Raw genomic sequence first — 20,322 nt, 5'->3', positions numbered from 1 at the left:
CCTGTCTAGCTCCAGTGTAAATTTCTGGTCCCATGACTGATTGGAAATGGGCTTCCAGCTTGTTTGACCAACCACAGTATTATCTAGCTTCAACACAGCACAGACATCATCTGTAATCAGAATTTGTAAGTTTGGTTAAAAACTTTAAACTGTTATTTTTTTTTTTTAAGATTTATTTATTTATTATTTACATAGTATTCTGCCAGCACGTGTGCCTGCAGGCCAGAAGAGGGCACCAGATCTCATTACAGATTGCTATGAGCCATCTTGTGGTTGCTGGGAATTGAGCTCAGGACCTTTGGAAGAACAGCCGGCATTCTTAATCTCTGAGCCATCTCACCAGCCCCTAAAGACAATTATCACTATTTTATAGCATGAAAAGTTGGGGGAAAAAAAGGTTTTTTCTTTGTTTTTAAAGATAGGGTTTCTCTGTGTAGCCTTGGCTGTCCTGGACTTGTTTTTGTAGACCAGGCTGGCCTCAAACTCACAGAGATCCACCTGCCTCTGCTGGGATTAAAGGCATGTGCCACCACACCCAGCTAGAAAAGGATTGTTTTCCTTTGTTTTTTCATAATCAATCGTTAACTGTCTATTAGTCATCTGACTGTCTTCCTCTACATTTATTAGATGGCTTACTGCCTCAAACAATTCTTTATTTTCACTTCTCTCCCAGTTTCTCTCTAAACACAAGAAAGATATTCTCTAGAATGTTGAAATATTATCTGCCTTCCCTCCCAGCTATGTTTAGGTATACTTTTTTTAATGTATACAGGGAATATCTTCATTATGCTCCTAAATCTCTTATTTTCACTCTTCCAACACTGCAAAAGCTGGTTACTCAAGTCATTATCTATTCCGGCACATATCTCATCCATTAGCTATTTACCAGAAGTTCAGTTTTTAATGGTCATCAGTTAAAATAACCCAGATGGAGTCTACCAGGAAGAAATGTCCCACAGTGTCTGCAGCCCTTCATTTTTGTATAAGAAATGATGTTTCAAATGAGTTTGCTATTTATCATTCATTTTTCAATAAAGTAAGATGTGTTGTTTTTCTGTTTCTTATTATAAATTAAAAAAATTTTTAAATTATGGCAACTAAAACTTTTTGGTCCTATTTGGACACTTCCCATTTTTGTCAGTCTCCATTGATAAGCCCCTTTTATCTGTAGCATGATTTTAAAAAGCATGGTTACTGAACTGGACAAGTCATCCGTTTTCAGGAGATTGCGACTACTTCCACTTTTACTTTTACTAGTTCTGCTCATAAAAGATGATCTGTTTTCACTTGGACTCCATCCAGGCAATGCAACTGATGCTGCTTTTGACCGTCCAGGGACATTCTCTAGGATATCTTGGCACCCCATGAGACGAACTTCCAAAGTACCTGTTAATAAATAAGTATGAAATAAGAACAATAATCATAATTTACAAGGCCATGTCTGTTATCTGTTCAGAAAGTGGAAAAAGAGGATGATTTGCTAAATAACAAAAACTCTTTTTACCAAGGATCTCTGAGGAATCTACCACCGTTCTGTATCCACTCAAAGAAGCAACTGGAAACTCTGCATCAATTTTAATAGGAAAAAAACAAAAACAACAACAGTAACTGTCAGAATGGTAGGAGACACCTGTTACACAAGAATTTAAGGCTGAGGCAAGAGAGGCCTTTGGGGATAGCCTGTGACTCAGGGACTTGTAGTCCAGCTTGGGTAGTATAGGAGACTTTAACAAACTAAAACAATAAAAGAACAATACTTATAAAAGTTAACATGGGGCACAAAACTAGTTAAATAAACACACATGTATAAATGTTCTTTTTATAATCAAAGAATGGAGAATTATGTGGCTAGAGAACATGAGAGGAAAAATAAAGCTAAATATTTATATTCAGATTAGATACAAAGAATTCTGAGTGCAAATAACAGCTGTACTTAATAGTTACATAGGTAACAGAGAAAAGTACTTTGCTGTGTTTTCTGGAACACAAGGAACTGAGTTTAGTCACAAGGAACTGTGACTAAAGCTATCTGGATACATGGCTTTTTCACTACTTGGACTAATCTTAAAACTCAAAATGTTGCCTTAAGGCTGAAGAGATAGCTTAGGGGTTGAGAGATTTACTGTTCTTTCAGAGGACAAAGATTCAATTCCCAGCGCCCACAAGGCAGCTAACAACTGTTTATAAACACAATTCTGGAGTATCTAATGCCCTCTTCATCCTCAAAGTGAAAAGCTTATATATGTTCACAGACATATAAAAAAGGACAACACCAAAAGACATAAAGAATAGTTATTTTTTAAAAAATGTTCCTTCCTTGATGTTCAAATTCTAAATACAAATGCTTTTAAGACTTTTAAAATAAAACTGTCCAGTTAAATTTTTTAACTTTTTTAATGATTCTTCATGAGTTTTACATCATGTACCCAGATCCACTAATCTCCCCATCCCCTTGTATACAACACTGCAACCTCCCCCCTAAAATAATAAACACACAAACAAAAAAATAACAAAACAAAGCATAGAGAACATTTCATCGTGTTAGCTGTAGTGTGTCTCACAGTATACACCTCTGACCACACATAGCACTTGCAAATGTTCATTGCAATGAGTCATCGGTCTGGGTCCCGGTCTCTGGCTTCTGTGACACAGTTAATTTTTTTAATTATTAAAATTTAATAGCTATAGAACCAAAACACTTGCATTTATACAGAAGTAGAAACAAAGCCTTCCAATTCAAACTAAACAATCAAACAAAACCTATCAAAGTGTTAACAGACACCAGGCCACAGGCAATGAGCAGAGTGATCCCTGAAGGATGAGAAACAAAGTCCTGAGTGTTCTCATGATTGTTCAAGACTCTGCAGAACATGCTGCACTCAGGAGGAACCCAAAGCTCACATCTAGAGACTCCTTAGCTCTCCAGGCTTCCCTTAGAACACACTCACCTAGGTATTAACTAGTCCCTATCTGAGAATGAAATACTAGAGGCAGGAAGGAAACCATGAGAAACAATTAGAAAGAACAGCATTCTGTATACACAGGTAGGATTCACAGCACAATACAGGGGGTATTCAGAAAGAATGTTGTTAATAAAGTAAAAGGTAATCACTCCCAAATGACATTACTGTTGTACACAATAGATCCCCAAACACTATACATATAAGATTAAATTATTTCTATATGGCTACATCCTAGAACAGAGCTTAAGATGCTTACTCAACAAGGCAAATTTTCCATTGTCTACTATCCAATCAAATATTATCAGGTAAATTCGTTTTGTGTTATTACATTAACATTTAATACACATGATTTAAGTGACTTAAATATTACAATTGGCAAATAAGGACATCAAAACAATTATATCTATATTCCACCTGAAAGGTTGAAGAGAGACAAGGAAGAAATTTAAAAGACCCAAAATACTAAATTTCTAGAGACAGTAAGGATAATTGTCTAAGATTAAAAAGAAAATATGTACAAGATAGAATTGGTGGCTGACTGAACACTGAAAAAAAAAAAAAAAAAAAAAAAAAAGGTTGCCTGAGAACAACAATGGCAGAAAATATTAAAACACAAGGGAAAAGCACAATGCATATGGAACTATGAATCTGAGATAGTGCCATGTAAATTTAACTTTTGTTCCTGATAGAGAGTAGACAGAGAAGGAAATAATTGTGTGTCTAAAAGCTCTCCAAACTTCATGAAAATTATAAGCCCAAGAAGCTCATAAATACCAACTCAAAGAATTATAAAGTGTATAATAATTTAATTTTTCAAAACGTGATAAGCAGAAAACACTACAGGCAGCAAGTAAAAAAAATAAGACCACATACAAAAGAACAGAGATTAGGATAATAGGAGTTTTCTCACTGGAAACGAGTAAAACTTCATTCAATATGTATATATGATAGTTAAAGCACTCCTGTAATACTGTCCTAAAAAGTGAGTACTGGTGATAATGGTACAAAAATATGTACCATATATATTAAACCATATGTATACTTAAGACGTGTGAATCCCACTGAGTAACTATGCAGTAACAAACTTGGTAATGTGGGAAGACCTTTTTTCCAAGTTTGTTAGGCTGACGAGCAACAAGACAAGTTTAAGCAGAGTGACTATCATTTCTCCTTAATTCTAAAAAAACAACTTGTTCCACTTGTGTTTTATTTGTTTTGTTGTTATTATAATAGTAAACATTCATCATTTCCAGTGTAAATACTCAGCTGTAAAAGTTATCCTGGGGAAGCTGAAAACATCTGGTTACTACTTCTAATCCTGATGGCTTATTAAATATTTCAGTAATTTCAATATATCAGAACATGACAATGCTCACCACCTGCTTTCATTTGGGGCAAAAAAAAAAAAAAAAAAATCCAGAGGGAGTTAAGATCTTTATTAAAAATCCAGAGGTTTCATTCTTTTACGAGATCGCATAATTACGATTGCTTACAACCAAAAATTTAACACAAGTGAATGTATGAACTAAATGTATTCATAAACACTAGCTATGAATTATATCAGAACAAGTAAATGATTTCTGACTAATTCAGTATTGCAGCCTGTGCAGTTTTGTTATTGATAGCTATTGTGGTTCTGAGATAAAGTTTCCATGTAGCCCAACCTGACATAGAATCCTTGATCCTCCTCTCTCAGCCTCCCAAGGTTGGTATTACTAGCATATACCACTATGCTACCAACCTCTTGGTACACTGGGTAATGGGTTTTTATAGACAAATTCTGAAAAAGAATGCTTTAGTTACAAGCAACTTTGGGATGAATGGGTTTATATTTCAGTTGTAGTTCCATACCACAGTCCATCACTGAAAAAATTCAGGGTAGAAACTCAAACAGGGCAGAAACCTGGAGGCAGGAACTAATCCAAAGAGCAAGAAAGAGTGCTGCTTGCTGGATTGCTCATTACAGCTTGCTCAACCTGCTTTCTTGTAGGACCATCTGCTCAGGAATGGCACCACCCACAATGGACTGGGCCCTCCCACATCAATCACTAATTAAGAAAATGCCTTATACAGGCTTGCCTACAGCCTGATCTTACGAAGGCAATTTCTGAACAAAGATTCCCTCTTCCCAAATACTTCTCTAGTTTGTGCCAAACTGACCTAACATTAGACAGAATAAATAGACTACAAGAAAATAAAAAATAAAATTGCAGGCATATTAGCTCAATTTAAAAAATGTGGCTTTATTACTTTTCTACCAATAATATCAATTTCCAAATACTTAAAACCCTATTTTAATCAATGAATCTTTGAGAAATTCCTAAGAGTAAATACAAACCTAAAAGACCATCAAACTTAGTCAGGTGTGGTGGCACACACTCGTAATCCAGCACTGGGAGGCAGATGCAGGAGGATCTCTATGAGTTCAAGGCCAGCCTAGTGGTCTACAAAGTGAGTCCAAGGCTATATAGAGAAATCCTGTCTTGAAACAAAACAAAACATCATCAAATCTAAGACAGTAAGTATAGTGGGTGCCTAATTATCACATAGTACTTAACTACTGTGTGGAATAAATAAAATGGTAGACTGACAACCTCGTCACTCAATGTAAGTCTACATTTTTGTTTGGAGTTAAAAAATATGTACAATATTATAAGATAGATAACAAAACAAAGAACCACATAGGAGAAGAGGATAGGGGAAGACGGTTTACAACATACTTGAATTATCAGAGATATTTGTGGTAGAAGCCATAGAAACTATAGCTAGAAAGGTCCACAGGCACCATAGTAGACAGAGTTTCTTTAGAGTGTTCTCACCTTTACAGAAAAAATTTTTAATTAGTAGTTCCATATCACTGACATCTAACAAACCAATAGCTAGTAGAAAAATAATTCACATTTCTTAAAAGTAATTTTAATTTCATTCAATAAGCAAGATTACTTCCAAGTAGGAGGCATTTGCTGAGCACTATACTAATTTCCCAAACTTTGGAGTTGGTTGGAAAACTCCCATCTTTATTTTCTACCCTACTAATTTTTCACATAGTAATAAAGGAAACTCAGCTTTACAAGATTAGACACCACATGTTAAAATGATGTAGTTCTAGTTGAGGTTTCAAACTGTAACTACAATAAGCTAATAATGTGGATAGAGCAATACATACGTGAATGCATGAACATAAACATTAATAAAAGTACTGAGAGAAAAATGACAATTCTGTAGAAAACAAAATGATTCAAAAACAAAAGAATAATTAGATTCCCCCATAAAATGAAAATCTAAGGTAGTCCTTCACCACATATCCTGCTCAGAAAGGAAGTTAAAGAAAATTGCTTACATTTACATGAAAAGATTTGAAACCGAAGAGAACATAATGAACACTGGCAACATAAATGACACAAGTAAATTTTAAAGCAAATGATTTTTTGTTTTGAAATTCCTTTCGAAACTTCTCTTGTGATTTAAAAGACAAATACATAAAAAACATGACAACCTGCTAATGAGCAAATCATGTACAAAGATATAATTTAAAACAGCAGAAAGAAGGGGACGGTGCACCTGAATAGAATAGTTTTTGTAAAATATTAAAGACATGATTGCATTAAATGCATGCAGGCACTCACTCATGCAAATACAGCAGTGTGCCCACGAAAAGGCTAGACATTTTATAACTCAAGCTATGACATCCTGGAAAGAGAAGAATCCTAGAACTGGGAGTGGTGGTAAATGCCCGTATTTCCGGAACTTGGGGGAAGAAAAAGGAACAAAATCATAAAAACAAAATAAAACAAAAGGCAAGGGGCTGCCAGGCTTGCAGTCTGGAGATGGGTCAGGGACACAAAAGGGAAATATAATAGACAATGCAAAGGAAGAGTGAGCTAATATAATTATGTGTCAGTGTAGACTCAACAATTATAAAAATCTGTGATTCATGCCACAATTCTAGTACTCAGGAGGATTACACAGATGAGAGAGGGCGGTGATAACCCTAAAACTAAAACACACCTGTGCTAATCTAGTTTATAATGTTGATAGTAGGGGTGGTGATGAAGATATAGAAATTGGGCTTATGAAGAATATTCTATTTCTTGTTTAAATTCTGTATGTGTCTATTGTACCCTTTCTAAGAAAACCAGTTTATTAATTAAAACTAATTAAATAAAAGTAAAAAAGAAACAAGAGAATAAGACTAGAAAAATCTACAAAAAGGCCATATCATAGGATCTGGAAAAAAGCATAATTTATAGAATAGCAAGATGGCAGCGATGCTAACAGGCTCTCGTTTATGTTCTGAGGCAGAGGTTTCTCTAGTAAGCACCTTTGTTGTGTAACAGAGATTTTTACTCTTAGTTTATGGAAGGGAAATCTAAACCTCTTGAAATGTCACCAGTTTTCTGCTACTCATGGTGGTGCCTCAGACCACACTGGAGTTTATGCTAACAAGGTGCCTCACAGTAGGTCTCTAGCTAGCTTCATGATTGGGGGGGGGGGGGGGAGAGACATTCCTAGTAAGACTAATCATAACATTAGGGGGTAGAGAATTTTTTAAAGTCATACGAGACTGATGTCCTGACCTCCTGAGCAGGACAATCAGCTAGAGTTCATTTCACTCAATATGGCAATACTTTTATTCAATCATACCAACATACAGTCCCAGTAAAACTCAGGATACCTAAAGCTCACTAGAACTACCAGGTAGTGAAAGACATTGATATGATAAACAGAAGAACAGATCCTAAGAACCAGAAAGTGCCATGTTTAAGACCCAGTTCTTACATGTTGCCCTTGGCACATCCTACTACCTGCCCCCCCCCATTAATTAGGTTAGCATACAAAGTAATAAGCTTTGTTATGGCATTTTCATACATGTATGCCATCGTACTTCATTTTCATTCACTTCCCTCCCCATGCTTCCTAGCCCACCTTGGCTAGTTACCTTCCTTCACCCTCTTCTGCTATATTACATATCTTTCATTCTTTTACTTTTCAACCCTCTTTGAAGGTCTTCATCTGTTCTTATGATCCCTTTCTTGGTTTTATCTCTTACACACACATACAATACACTCTTAAATCCAGGTTCCTCATATAAGAGAAAACATGTGGCATTTGTCTTTAACGATATCTTTTATATTAAAGCTGTAACAGTAAGTATAGCCCTTCATGAGTTCGGTAAATTGTCCCACAGAGAATGGAGTCTAAGGCTCCTAGGATTTGTAGTCATCTGTAAAAAGTACAGATAACCTGGGAACTCCAAGTTTATAATTACATGTCTAAAGTAAAGGGAAGTATATAGAATAACCCTATAAAATTTAACCCAATTTCCAGTAGTTAGCATTAGAATTTATTATATATTACTGGCTGTTACTGTAAATATAGATGAAATTAAGTACTTACAAGACACTGACATAAGGCATTAAAAATGATCCAATCGCACTTTATCAAAAGACTCATATTATATCCAAATACACATTTAATTAAAAGTGAAATGATAGAAAAGGATATTTGCTGCACATAGTAACCACAAGGAAGAAAGAAGATGTATAATCTAATATCAGACAAACCAGATTTTATATCAAATTTGTTACAAAAGACAAAAAAGGATACTGTATTTTGACAGTTGTCAATTCATGAGGAAGATGTAACAACTATATGCATAGATGCATCCAGCAGAACAGAAACAAAACATGTGAAACACACACATGCAAAACTGAAAGAAGAAATAGACAGCTCCACAAAAGCAGCCAGGAACCTCTACTCCACTTTCAATAATGGCCCTACTAGGGATAGCTATAATAATTTGAAAACCACCACCAACAAAGGAAATAACAAGCACTGGTGAGGATGTAGTGGATCTCATGCATTGTTTTGGGAAATGTTAAATTGCATAACACCTGCCAAAGTTTGATAACTGCTCAAATTTTAAATACAAAGAAATCATATGATTTAGCAAGTACATTCTTAGATGTGTGTCCTTCTAGATTGAAAATAGGTGTTCAAACAAAAACATGTACACAAATGTCCAGAGTTATTATTTACAATATCCAAACGGTAAGAAGAACCAAGTAGCTTTACAAATGAAAAAAAAAAAAAAATGTGGTATAAAACTATAACATGGACATCATCCACTCAAAAGATGAATAACTGTGCTATGTGAAATAAACCAGATACGGAAGGCCACAGGGCATATAATCTCATATTCATGAAATATCTAGAAAAGACAAATGCATTGGGACAAGAAGCATTTGGTGGTGGGGCCTAGGAAGCAGAGTGGCATTGAGTGAGCAATAGTTTTGGCTGTACATTATGTTACAAGCCTCTGAGTTTCAAGCAGTTAAAACGGTTGGGAGCATAAGCTCTCTCTCAATGCTGGGAATGAGCCCTGTGCATGCTTGGCAAGTCCTTTTCCATTGAGTTACGTCTCTACCACTTACTTCACTTTTATTTTGAGACAGGGCTTTACTAGGCTATCCATGCAAGCCTTGAACTTGTGATCCTCCTGCTTCAACATCTCAAGTAGCTAGATATATAGGTTCTATTATCAGTCCCAGCAAAATAGTAAAGGTTACTAGAGGAACCTAAAGTAAAATTTAAGGAAAGTCCTTTACACATACCCTTGACTCCAACTGTTAATCCATAATCTGATGTAAACAAAACCACACAGAAACAAGAGTCAGAGGCTACGCACCAGTCAGCGCTGCTGGTTTGGACAGTGTGCTATACTGGTTCTGCGTGGATACTACGCTCTGCCGTGGACTCAGGGTTGGTGATGCAACAAGTGAAAGCTCCTCAATGACTATGCTGCTTTTGGGATGATTCTTGGGAAGTTCATTTAACCTTTGTTCTAACGAATACTTTAAAAGATCCAACTTCTGACTTGATTCATTAAATCTCGCTTGAGCCTTGCAAGAAAAAGAGATATTGTTGTCATTTAAGCCATGATATTCTTCAAATAGCATATTAAAAAGCTAAAGACTTTTGAAAATTACTTCTGAAAGTGCTTTTCTGTCTGTTACTTTTCCTGAGCCAAGTAATTTCATGACATTCTTTGCACCTTCTGCTACTGCGAATTCTATCCTAAAATGATGCCTTAATTCTTCCATCCGAAGCTCAAGAGGGCTTATCACAGGTTTTGCTAGGAGAAAAAAGAAACACAATTTATTTATTCATTGAATCATTTCACTTTCTGACACCTAGTGATTAAAAACCATGAAAAAGATGTGAAGTAATGACATTAAGTTAGTTAAATCAATAAACACAGTAGTAATAAGGGACACAAGGTTGAAATACAGAATGTTGTTTTAGCCATTATATGCCTAAATCACACATCTGTAAAAAGATTTTGGACCTGAAGATACTGATATGTATAATTTGATGAGATAAGAAATATAGTGGTTCTCCATACCACCAAGTTCCATATTAGGGCAAATATATGGAAGCAACCATTTCATAAAATAAAACAAAACAAAACCCCCAAATTAATACATTCTTTCCTCCCTTAACTCCACACCCTTCTTAAAAGTTTTTGTAAGAGATTTATTTTGCTACTTTATATGTATGTGCATCACGTGCATGCCCAGTGTCCACAGAGGTCCAAAAGCATGTTGAATCCCCTAGGACTGGATTTAGGAATTGTTTTGAGCTGCTGTATGGGTGCTGGAAATTAACCCAGACCCTCTGTAAAAGCAACAAGTGCTCCTAACTGGTAAGCTGATTCTCTAGCCCCAACTACCTCTTTCTTAATAAAATTTATTTAGCATCCTACACCTGTAAAAGACAACAAAAATTTAAGTGTACTCCATCACCATTATCAAAAGCCAGCTCATTGGTCTGGACGGCCTGAAGAATCTGCATTCGGATGACTTCTATTTTTGTCTTGCTATCCTGGAGCAGTTGCTGAGCTGTACCATGGAGTTTCCGATCCTATCAAAAATGAGTTAGAAAAGGTAAGTACAGAAAAGGATAACTCTTTCTTATCTTCTGAAAAGACCAACTGATAGCCTATCAATTGAAAAAGGATAAGCTGCACAATTGAATAATGTTTGTTCTTTTGAGACAAAGTCTTACTATGTAGCCTTCGCTGGCCTGGAACAGAGGCCCACCTGACTCTGCCTCACACAGTGGAATTAAAGATATGTGCCCCCATGTTCAGCTTCTTAATAAATAAGCTTAAAGATACACAGACAAGCACAGACAAACACACACACACACACACACACACACACACACACACACACACACACGAGCCACCAACTTTCAAGGGTAATAGAAAAAACTTTATTGGTTCTGACAACTTGAGAAAGTAAGTGAATCTTACTGATTGACTGACTGACTGACTATATTGCTGAGGATCGAATCCAGGGTATTATCCATAACAGGTGAGACTCTACTATACCTACACATATCTCCAGCAATGTATCTGAGTAGTACATAGATAAATATACCAAAATGACTGCTATAAGCAGGGTGATATGTCCATGACCTTCTAGGTATCCTTTAAGGGTATATGTGTCCTAAAGGCACCCAAAAGCTACAGCTCTAACATATATTTCAATACATAGTATTATTATTATTGTGTGATGCTGAGCCTTATACAGCACTGAGCTATACCTCCAGACTCTCAGTATGTAACAGTAACTACAGTTTTCAAGCTATACTTGAAATCTCTACAGACTTATTCATCTCTCCTAAAAACTTGTAGCCTATGACCCACTTATTCCTATTTCTCTTCTCACCTTGTCCTCAAACAAGGGTTCTATTTATTCAACTTTATTTTCAAGGGTCTACATACAAATAAGATCATACAGCATTTTTTTTTTTTTTTGAGCCTGGCAAATCACACTTGGCATGATGTCTGCTAGGTTTAGGTAGACTGTTAAAAGATAAGAATGTCATTTATTTAAATTTAAATCATTTATTTACTTATTTATTTTTGAGGTAGTTTCTCTATGTAAGCCTGGATGTCCTGGAACTTGCTCTGTGGATCAGGGTGGCTTCGATCTCAGAGATCTTCTGCCTCTGCCTACCAACTGCTGGGATTAAAGGTATACGCTGCCATATCCAGTGCAAATTAAAATTTATTGTTGTTGTTGGTGGTGGTATGTGTGTATATGTGTGTGTAGGCATGCATGTGGTGATCTGAGAACTACTTTTGGAAGTTGGTTCTCTTTCCATCATGGGGTCCTGAGACTGCACTCAGATCAGATTTGAACAGCAAGCACTTTCACCTGCTGAGTCATCTTGTCTGCTCCAGAATTTCCTTTTTAAAGGTAGCATAGTATTTCATTACATGTTGCATGTATATCATATAATTTACCCATTCATCAGGTAATGGACACATCTTTGAATACTTAGTAATATTTTTAAAATTCAAAATTGCAAGTTTCTTTTGCCTTAGTTTTAAACCAAAAAGGATGTTCCCCCTTTAACATAATCAATAACTTTCAAAATCAGAAGCACAGTAGCTGATGTTTACCTCAGTAGTGAAACTTCAAACAAATTTTAAAATTTATTTGTCTTATTAAATTTTAGTTAATGAGATTGCTCAGCAGTTAAGAGCATGCTGCTTTTGCTCATGTTGGGCAGCTCATAACCGCCTTTAACTCCAGTTCCTGGGCACCCATTGCCTCCCTCTGGCCTCCGTGGGCTTGTGTATTCACATGCATATACCTGCATACATATCCATATAATTAAAAGAATAAATGGAAAGCTTTAAATTTAAGTCAAAAGTTCAGGAAGTGTCACATGCATTGGCAAATTTTAATCATAGGCAATATCTGTGTTCCCTTAAATTAGGAAAAAAAGATAAATAAACTGGAAAAGCCTTTTTCCTTTTCTTCTGCTTCTCAAGTATTAAGAACATCAGATAAATCAGAAATCTGAATGACATCTGAGGTCAGATCAGAGTTAAAGGAAAAACAGTGTTTGCCCTGAAACTCATAATTAAATCAGACATAAATCAAACTGTCTCATGTGTGAAAATGACTACCTTCTCAGAGCTGTTGGTTTCTTCTAGACTGTAAAGGGAGACACTGCTCTCTAAATACAGAGCTTCAGCATTAGATAATACTAAAATTATACTGCCTAGTACGTAATTATAGTTAAAAATCTTTTGGAGCAAGAAAAGAATGGTTCAGTATCTCATCTTTAAATGTAAAACTATCACTAGTAAGAAAACTACATAATACTATGGTTTTTCAATAAAGCCATTTCCTTCATTATTTTATCACTATAATAATAGGTTTTTTTCTCTCCCTACCTCTCTTCTCCATCTCACTCCACGTGAGAAACCTTCTTATGTATCCAAGGCTGGCATCAAACTCATTACATAACTGAGGATGGCCTTGAATCTCTAATCTTTTCTCTAATTTGCCTGGTTTATATGCAGTGCTAGGGATTGAAAGCAGGGTTGTGTGCATGCCCAATAAGCACTGTACCAACCTGGCCATGGTCTCAGCCCAGAGGTTCTTTTAGCTATTTTAACACTTATACTTCAAGAGCTACACAAATGTCACAGTGTGATGGAGCCTTTTAAAAATGACTTTGGGCAACACCCACCATCTTTAGCAGTGTATAGTTTTATATACCAGTTTTAGGCTTCCCTGTATTTAATATAATTTTCAGACATTCAATAGATTTTTACTGTGCATCTAATTATGTAGAAAGCAATTGATAAAGTTGGCCCAAGGTATACAGGCTGGTTTACATACTTGAGAACTGCTGACTTTTATGTTGATAAAGTCTTTGGGAAGATTTTTATATTTCTTAGGGTTAGACATATGAAAATTCCAATATGTAACTAAATTTGAACTAAAAAAAAAAAACAAATTCTTATGGTTCTACCTAATAGACTAATTAAAGTAAGTAATAACAATAAGCACTTTACAATGCTTGCCAATTATATTTGGAATGGATATTTTATAATTATAGGCAAAAATAACTATAAATTATATATTTAACTTACGCATTTTTCTTTTTTCTTCTATTGAAAATACAATACATCCCCACCACAGTTTCCCCTCTCTCCACTCCTCCCAGCTCCCAACCCATACACACATACGAAGCCACCTCCTTTCTCCCCCAGATCCATTCTGCCTCAGTTTCCCTTCAGAAAAGAAGAGGCCTCAAGAGACAACAACCAGTACAACAAAACAAGATACAATAAGACAAAGCAAAAGCCCTCATATCAGGGCTGGACAAGTATGCATTGTTCTTTACCTAATTAAAAAAAAAAAAAAAAAATTGCCAGGCATGATGCTGCATGTCTTAAATCCCAACACCCAGGAAGTGAGACAAACAGATCTCTGTGAGTTTAAGGCCAGCCTGGACTACAAAGCAAGTTCCAGCCAGCCATAGTTACATAGTGAGAAACTACCTCAAAAACAGAAAAGGGGGAAAAAAAAAAAGAAAAAACACATTGTTTTGTGAAGCCATGCTGATAAAATGTATCTCACAAATAAACGACATTGGAAAGAAGCCTAGATTTTAACATATAGCTTTATATACTATCTGAACTAAGAGCAGCACACATCTCTTTAACAAGATTTATCAAAACCTTTAGCGATTACTCTGAAAAAGTCAGTGATGCTACAAGGAGCTACAACTGCACAATGAGGAAATGCTTAGAAATACTACTCCTTAGACAATAAAGTAAGACAGATGTATCTCATTCCTCAGGTCTTTGTATTAATAGTAAAAAATCTTAGTCATATAAACGATAAAATAAAAGTTATAGTACACAGAGACATGAAATCAAAAGAATGTTCAATATTGGCCAATGAAAGATAAGTGGTAACAAATGAGTGACAGAGCAGCATTCAGCCTAGTAACAAATAATGAGCCTGTAATAAAGAGTGTCAGTGCACCAGGGAGGAGCTATAAGATGTAGTGGCCTACATAAAATTGCATTCTAATGTTAAAACACATGGTAAAGAAACTGATCACATGGCAGGCATGGATGCACAAACATAGAAGAATGAACACTTAGACAGCAGGAGGCAGAAGGATCACAAGTTTGAAGCCAGCCTAACTATATAGGAAATTCAAAGCCAGCCTGGGCAGACAGGGCTTTAAAAAGACAATACTCTGCAGGGAAGAAGGGATGGGGACACAGGGGAGAAAAAACTATGTACATTAAACATAGACTAATTTCAGGTTAGTGTCAGTGTACTAAAAGAGACAACAGTTGCTATTTTACTTATGACAGTAAGAGATTGTAGCACCTGGGAAAAGAACTTAAGGAAGTGAGAAAAAGTCATGAAAATATTTGGGAGAAGAAATACGTAGACAAAGGGCCTGAGCAGAGTGTGCTAGCTACATCAAAGTGTAGAGAAAGGGCTATGAAGGTATAGAATACAGATAAAAAACTGTTTTAGAAGATTACACAAGGACAAAAATTCGTGGGTTTACAGAATTAGAATAAAGACTTTGGATTTTATCTAAATTGTGATGGAAAGTCATTCTGGGGTTTGAAGAGAAGGCTGAAATTTTTTGACCTACTTTTTCAATGGGCAACTCTAGCTATATCACATATAGGAATAGTGGGCTTTATTATACAGAAACCAGTAATTAGACTACTGAAGAGGGCTTGATTGTCAATTTGAAATTAATCATTCCTGCCTGTTGTTTTTAAACAAACTCCCAATTGTCTGATTTCACCAATAAAGCCTCAGGAGCCAGATGCTGGGGTGAAAAACCTGTTAGCTCAGAGAGGCAGTGAAAGCACCCAGCTGACCTCCCTACTCAGCTGATGTCCAGAAGGAGAAAACCCTTCCTACTCAGCTTGTGTCCCGTAAGGAAAAAGCTCCTTCTTCTTTTCCCTGCTACCTTAAATACCCTTCAACTCAATGTCCCTCCTTTCTACTTCCTGTCTCTCTCTATTAGTCCTCTGGACTTCTCTCACTCTATGTTTTGTTTTTTTCTCCCCCATGCTCACTTCCTGTCAAACTGGAATCCTTGCTCCTCCTCTTGACCTAGGGTTAACTATTTAATCCTTTTTACAGAAAGCTCTTGGATTAAAGGTGTGTGCTAGGACTGAGCCACACCACAACTGGAAACAGGTTTTTCCAGTACACAATCTCGGGGTTCATAATGCGATCAAATATCCTGTAACACCTGCCCCAAACTTCTTGTTCTGTCTTGTGAATTTTGTATCAATGTGAACAGCACATTCAATTCAGTCTGTCTGCATAACCATCTAAGGGTCATCTTTGTGTTCTTCGCCATCCAGATACCAACAGCTTGATTCTATCTCCATTATTTTTCCTGCAGCATCAAGACTTATGAAGAAATTTAACCTGACTGCTATAAAAATAAACTACTTAAACTTCTGGTCTCCCCACATATGCACACCCTCTTACATATGCACTTGAACAAAGACGTGCACATCATACACACAAAAAGTGAACCTACTTATCCTCTCAAATAAGTTAGGTTAAAGACTATGCTACAGACTTGTTCTGGCCCTAACCACGTCAGAGTCTCAGCCAGACTGCTCACAAACTGTCAGAGAGAGCGGTTACCTTCTGCTTGTGGAGGAAGTTTCATCACACAGCCCATTCAGGCTTATAGTCATGATCCCACTTGGATACTGAATTGCCATGGGCTACATCTGTGCAGGGGTCTTAGGTTATCTCCATGCATAGTCCTTGGTTGGAGTATCAGTCTCAGGAAAGACCCCTGTGCTCAGATTTTTTAGTTTTTAAGTATCAAATGACCTTTCAGATTCCACAGTTAAGAGTTAAATGATTTGTTGATAATTCTTCTCCAGGTTTCCCGATCACTTGCACAAGCCATTACTATTATTTGCAATTATTTATACATGCTATTAACTTTTTAAGACAGGTCTTCTAAAATCTTATATCCCAGAACCTACCATGACTATTAAAACTAGATCCTTTCAATATTCTACATAATTTTAATTCAATTATCTCTAATCTCATAAAAATATACTTTGATCCTTTGAGAAGCTAATAGTTAAGATCATATCGAGACGAAAAAAATGTTAAAACTGTCTTGGAGACTACAGCAGCTGCTAATAGGCTTTGGTCTTCTAATTAAGTATCATTAATTAAGAGACTTCCTAATTAAAAAAGCTAGTGGAATACTGAGTATCTGTTTTAGTGCTATGTTCACAGGTCTGCTTAGTTTGGACCTGTGGTTTTCTGTACCTTATTCATGTACTTCTTTGATTTTAGAAGAATGCAGTGGAACCTATGGCCCTTTTATCCACACTGTTTAACTTGAAAGTGGTCTTAAATTTCTCAAATTAATCCATCAATTGGACTTTAAAAAAATCTTATGACAGACAGCAGTAACTGGCTTAATTTAATCTTAAAATAACATCATGTAGTAGAACATTTCATAACAACCTTTGATAAAATAAAAAATTTCCTATACTAAAGGCCAAGAATAAAGCCAAGTTAGATACATTAGCAAATGTCTGTAATCCCAGTACATAGAAGGCCAAGTCAGGAGGATTGTGGATTTGAGGCCAGCATGGGCTAGACAGTGAGACTCGGTGAAGGCAGATATTTGTGGTTCTTCAAGATGCTGAGAACAAAGTGGCACTTGAGTGCTTATTCCAAACCAAGACATATACCATCAGGAAACAGCATGGAAGATGTCACTGCAAGAATGTAATATCCAGAAAATAGACGTGAATTGCCATCTTTGAGGCAAGACACAGCCACTGCAAACATAAACCCAGAGCAGCTTCAGTGGCTTGCACAAGAGTATGCCTGCCAACAAACAGGCATGAATAAAGTGCTCATAGGGCCCTCTCCCTGATAAGGTATGCTACTGACAGACTCAAGAAGAGGAAGAGTTAGTGTTTTCAGTTGTGTAACCCTGATTGAGCATTATATAATGGACAGTTTCAACCAATGGTTACATAGATGGCTTTGATTATAATCATTGGCTCACAAAGTCAAACAAAGAAGGCATGATTATGAGGAAGGGGGGCATTAAAAAAAAACACAAGAAATTACAATTTTATCTCTCATTAATAAATCTAAAAGGTTAGTGAAGTAATATCCTATCAAATAAAAGATTATTACATTAAGTTTTTGAAATGCTGTATTATCTAGCTAATTTTCACAAAAACGTTAAAACCTTAGTTACTGCACAATCTTTGTTTGGTGGAAGAATACAATACAAGACATTAAGAAATGATTCTTTTCTCCTCTCATTTTAATCTCTTCAAGCTGGAATAGAAAAACCAACAAAGAGCTTTTATTTTGAAGTTATAATGTATATATTATATTCATATACATATATAATAGTAAATAATAAATAATAAATATCAAAGAGCTTTTATTTTGAAGTTCTAATATATATGATGCAAATATACATATATATTCACATATGTATATGAATTTATTTATTATATATACATGTATAGATGTATGTATACAGAAACAAATAAAAATCATGGGACTAGTGTGACAGTACAGTGGTTAAGGATACCTTGCTGCCAAAACCTGATAACCTGAGTTTGATCCCTGATATTCACATGGTGAAGGGTAAGAACTAACTTCCACAATTGTCCTCTGACCTCCACAAGCATGCTCTGGCATGCATGCCTGAACACATACAAACCGTACACAAAAATAATACATACTTAAGTGTTAGGACATGAGGAAACACTGATGCTCAGAGATAAGAATCTTTAGAATAACTTGGGATTAGATAGTATGATTTATAATAAATGACATCAAATTTTTAGAATTTGGCTAAGGCCACAGTACATCTACAAGCATATGCTCTCATTATTAACTGCTCCCAACACTGATTTTCAAATGGTAGCTACAACAACACAATTTCAAGACTATACAGTGGTAAGCCAGGTAACCAGTGAGGCTAGAATGTTGGCTTTTCACCTGCCCTTTCCCAAAGCCTGCTTGGTTAGAAAACTCATTAGAACCTAGATTTTTCTGTAATTTTTTTTGTTTTGTTTTGAGGTAATTTTCAGCTTATAGAAATGTCAGAAATATGAAGAACTCCTTCATGTTCTTTACTCATTAACTAGGTTTTGAGAAAATATATAATTTTTATACTATTGCTTTTAAATACATTTCTATTTTTGTCTATATTTTCTAACTTTGAGGCTAAAATAATCTCAGAATCATTATGTACTGCTTAAACTCTGAAATTACCAACCCAAACCATAAAAATGTGTCACTAAAGGAATGAAAAAGATGAAAAAGAGCGTTAGAAGGCAGCAATCACCTGTTGACCTCAGAAATGAGCTCCTATCTCCAGAAGAACCAAGTCCAGCACTCTGTGAAGGTGTATCTATGACAGTTAAATCATTCCTATTACTGATACTGAGGCAACACCTGAAAATTTAGGGAGTAGGCAAATAAATATGGAACCTACAAAACTAGGGATTTACTTACCTTTGAAGAGCCATTTGAGTACATCTGTATCATGTTCTCTGCACCTTGCTTTACTTTAAGTTCTATATCCAGTTGTTTCTGTAAGGCCATCAATCTATTGTTGCTAGTAGAACTACGAGAGTCACTATTTGGAGTATCTGGAGTCCTTGGACAATCTGTGTATAAAATATTATGTTAATGTTACTAGGATCAACTGCTGCTTGAAACTGCAATGTCAGGGTAAGCCTCAACAAAATATGTGTGAAAACGTACAATTTTAAAGCCCAATATGTTAATTGATATATATTAATAAAAATTATCACTAAAAAAGTTAAGATATTCAAAGAAGAAGAGAGTTTGAAATGAATTTCAAGTCACTTAAATGAAATCTTATGTTTATAGATAATAATGATTTCAACCAACTCAGGCCAAGAAACTGCTTACGTTGCAGAGCTACCTGCTAAGTCAGCTTACTCCCTATAGAAGTGACAGTTTGGGGCCTGGAAAGGTACAATCCCTACACATAAGAGGTTGAGGCCAAAGGATCATTACATCTTTAAGACCAGTGCGGGCTACAATAGTGAATCTGAATACAGTCTGTCTTACACTGAGTTATGCCTACCCAAGGTTTTTCTAATACTACTATTTTTAAATTAAATAACAGCAATTTGACTACTCTGTTCAGTAATAATTCTTCCTTCGTTACAATACTGATAGGAGAATAAAATGTCCAAATATTACACAAAATCTACCCTGGTGATTCTCTGCAAACAGAACTGAGTAAGAATTTTAAAATGTGCTGACATTAAGTGCTAATGTATTAAATATAAAAAATGTTCACATTGTTTTATACTCTGAAAATATTTTACTACAATGGAAATTGTTCAAGGATAATGACTGATATCAAATTTCAATAGGAGAAAGAGACCAAATATTTATGTCTACCGTGTACTGCATAGAATACTATGTTGCTTATAAATTAA

The 20,322-nt window shown here is 35.7% G+C and overlaps 1 protein-coding gene across 3 annotated transcripts in view; it reads right to left on the bottom strand.

Moving 5' to 3' along the window:
• Positions 1-20,322, bottom strand: part of Pkn2 (protein kinase N2) — a 108,494-nt gene that overhangs the window by 39,392 nt on the left and 48,780 nt on the right. For all 3 annotated transcript variants that reach the window (XM_055614316.1, XM_055614318.1, XM_055614317.1), the window contains 6 exons: positions 19,361-19,515; positions 10,769-10,886; positions 9,953-10,098; positions 9,652-9,865; positions 1,201-1,386; positions 1-110 (listed from right to left, as the gene is read on the bottom strand). In XM_055614316.1, coding sequence (XP_055470291.1) covers positions 1-110; positions 1,201-1,386; positions 9,652-9,865; positions 9,953-10,098; positions 10,769-10,886; positions 19,361-19,515 — 929 coding nt within the window. The remainder of the gene's footprint in view (positions 111-1,200; positions 1,387-9,651; positions 9,866-9,952; positions 10,099-10,768; positions 10,887-19,360; positions 19,516-20,322) is intronic.

This window comes from Psammomys obesus, unplaced genomic scaffold (assembly GCF_907164565.1).
Source record: "Psammomys obesus unplaced genomic scaffold, mPsaObe1.curated_primary_1811, whole genome shotgun sequence".
NCBI classification, from domain to species: Eukaryota; Metazoa; Chordata; class Mammalia; order Rodentia; family Muridae; genus Psammomys; species Psammomys obesus.
This window is presented reverse-complemented; position numbering and strand designations above follow the sequence as displayed.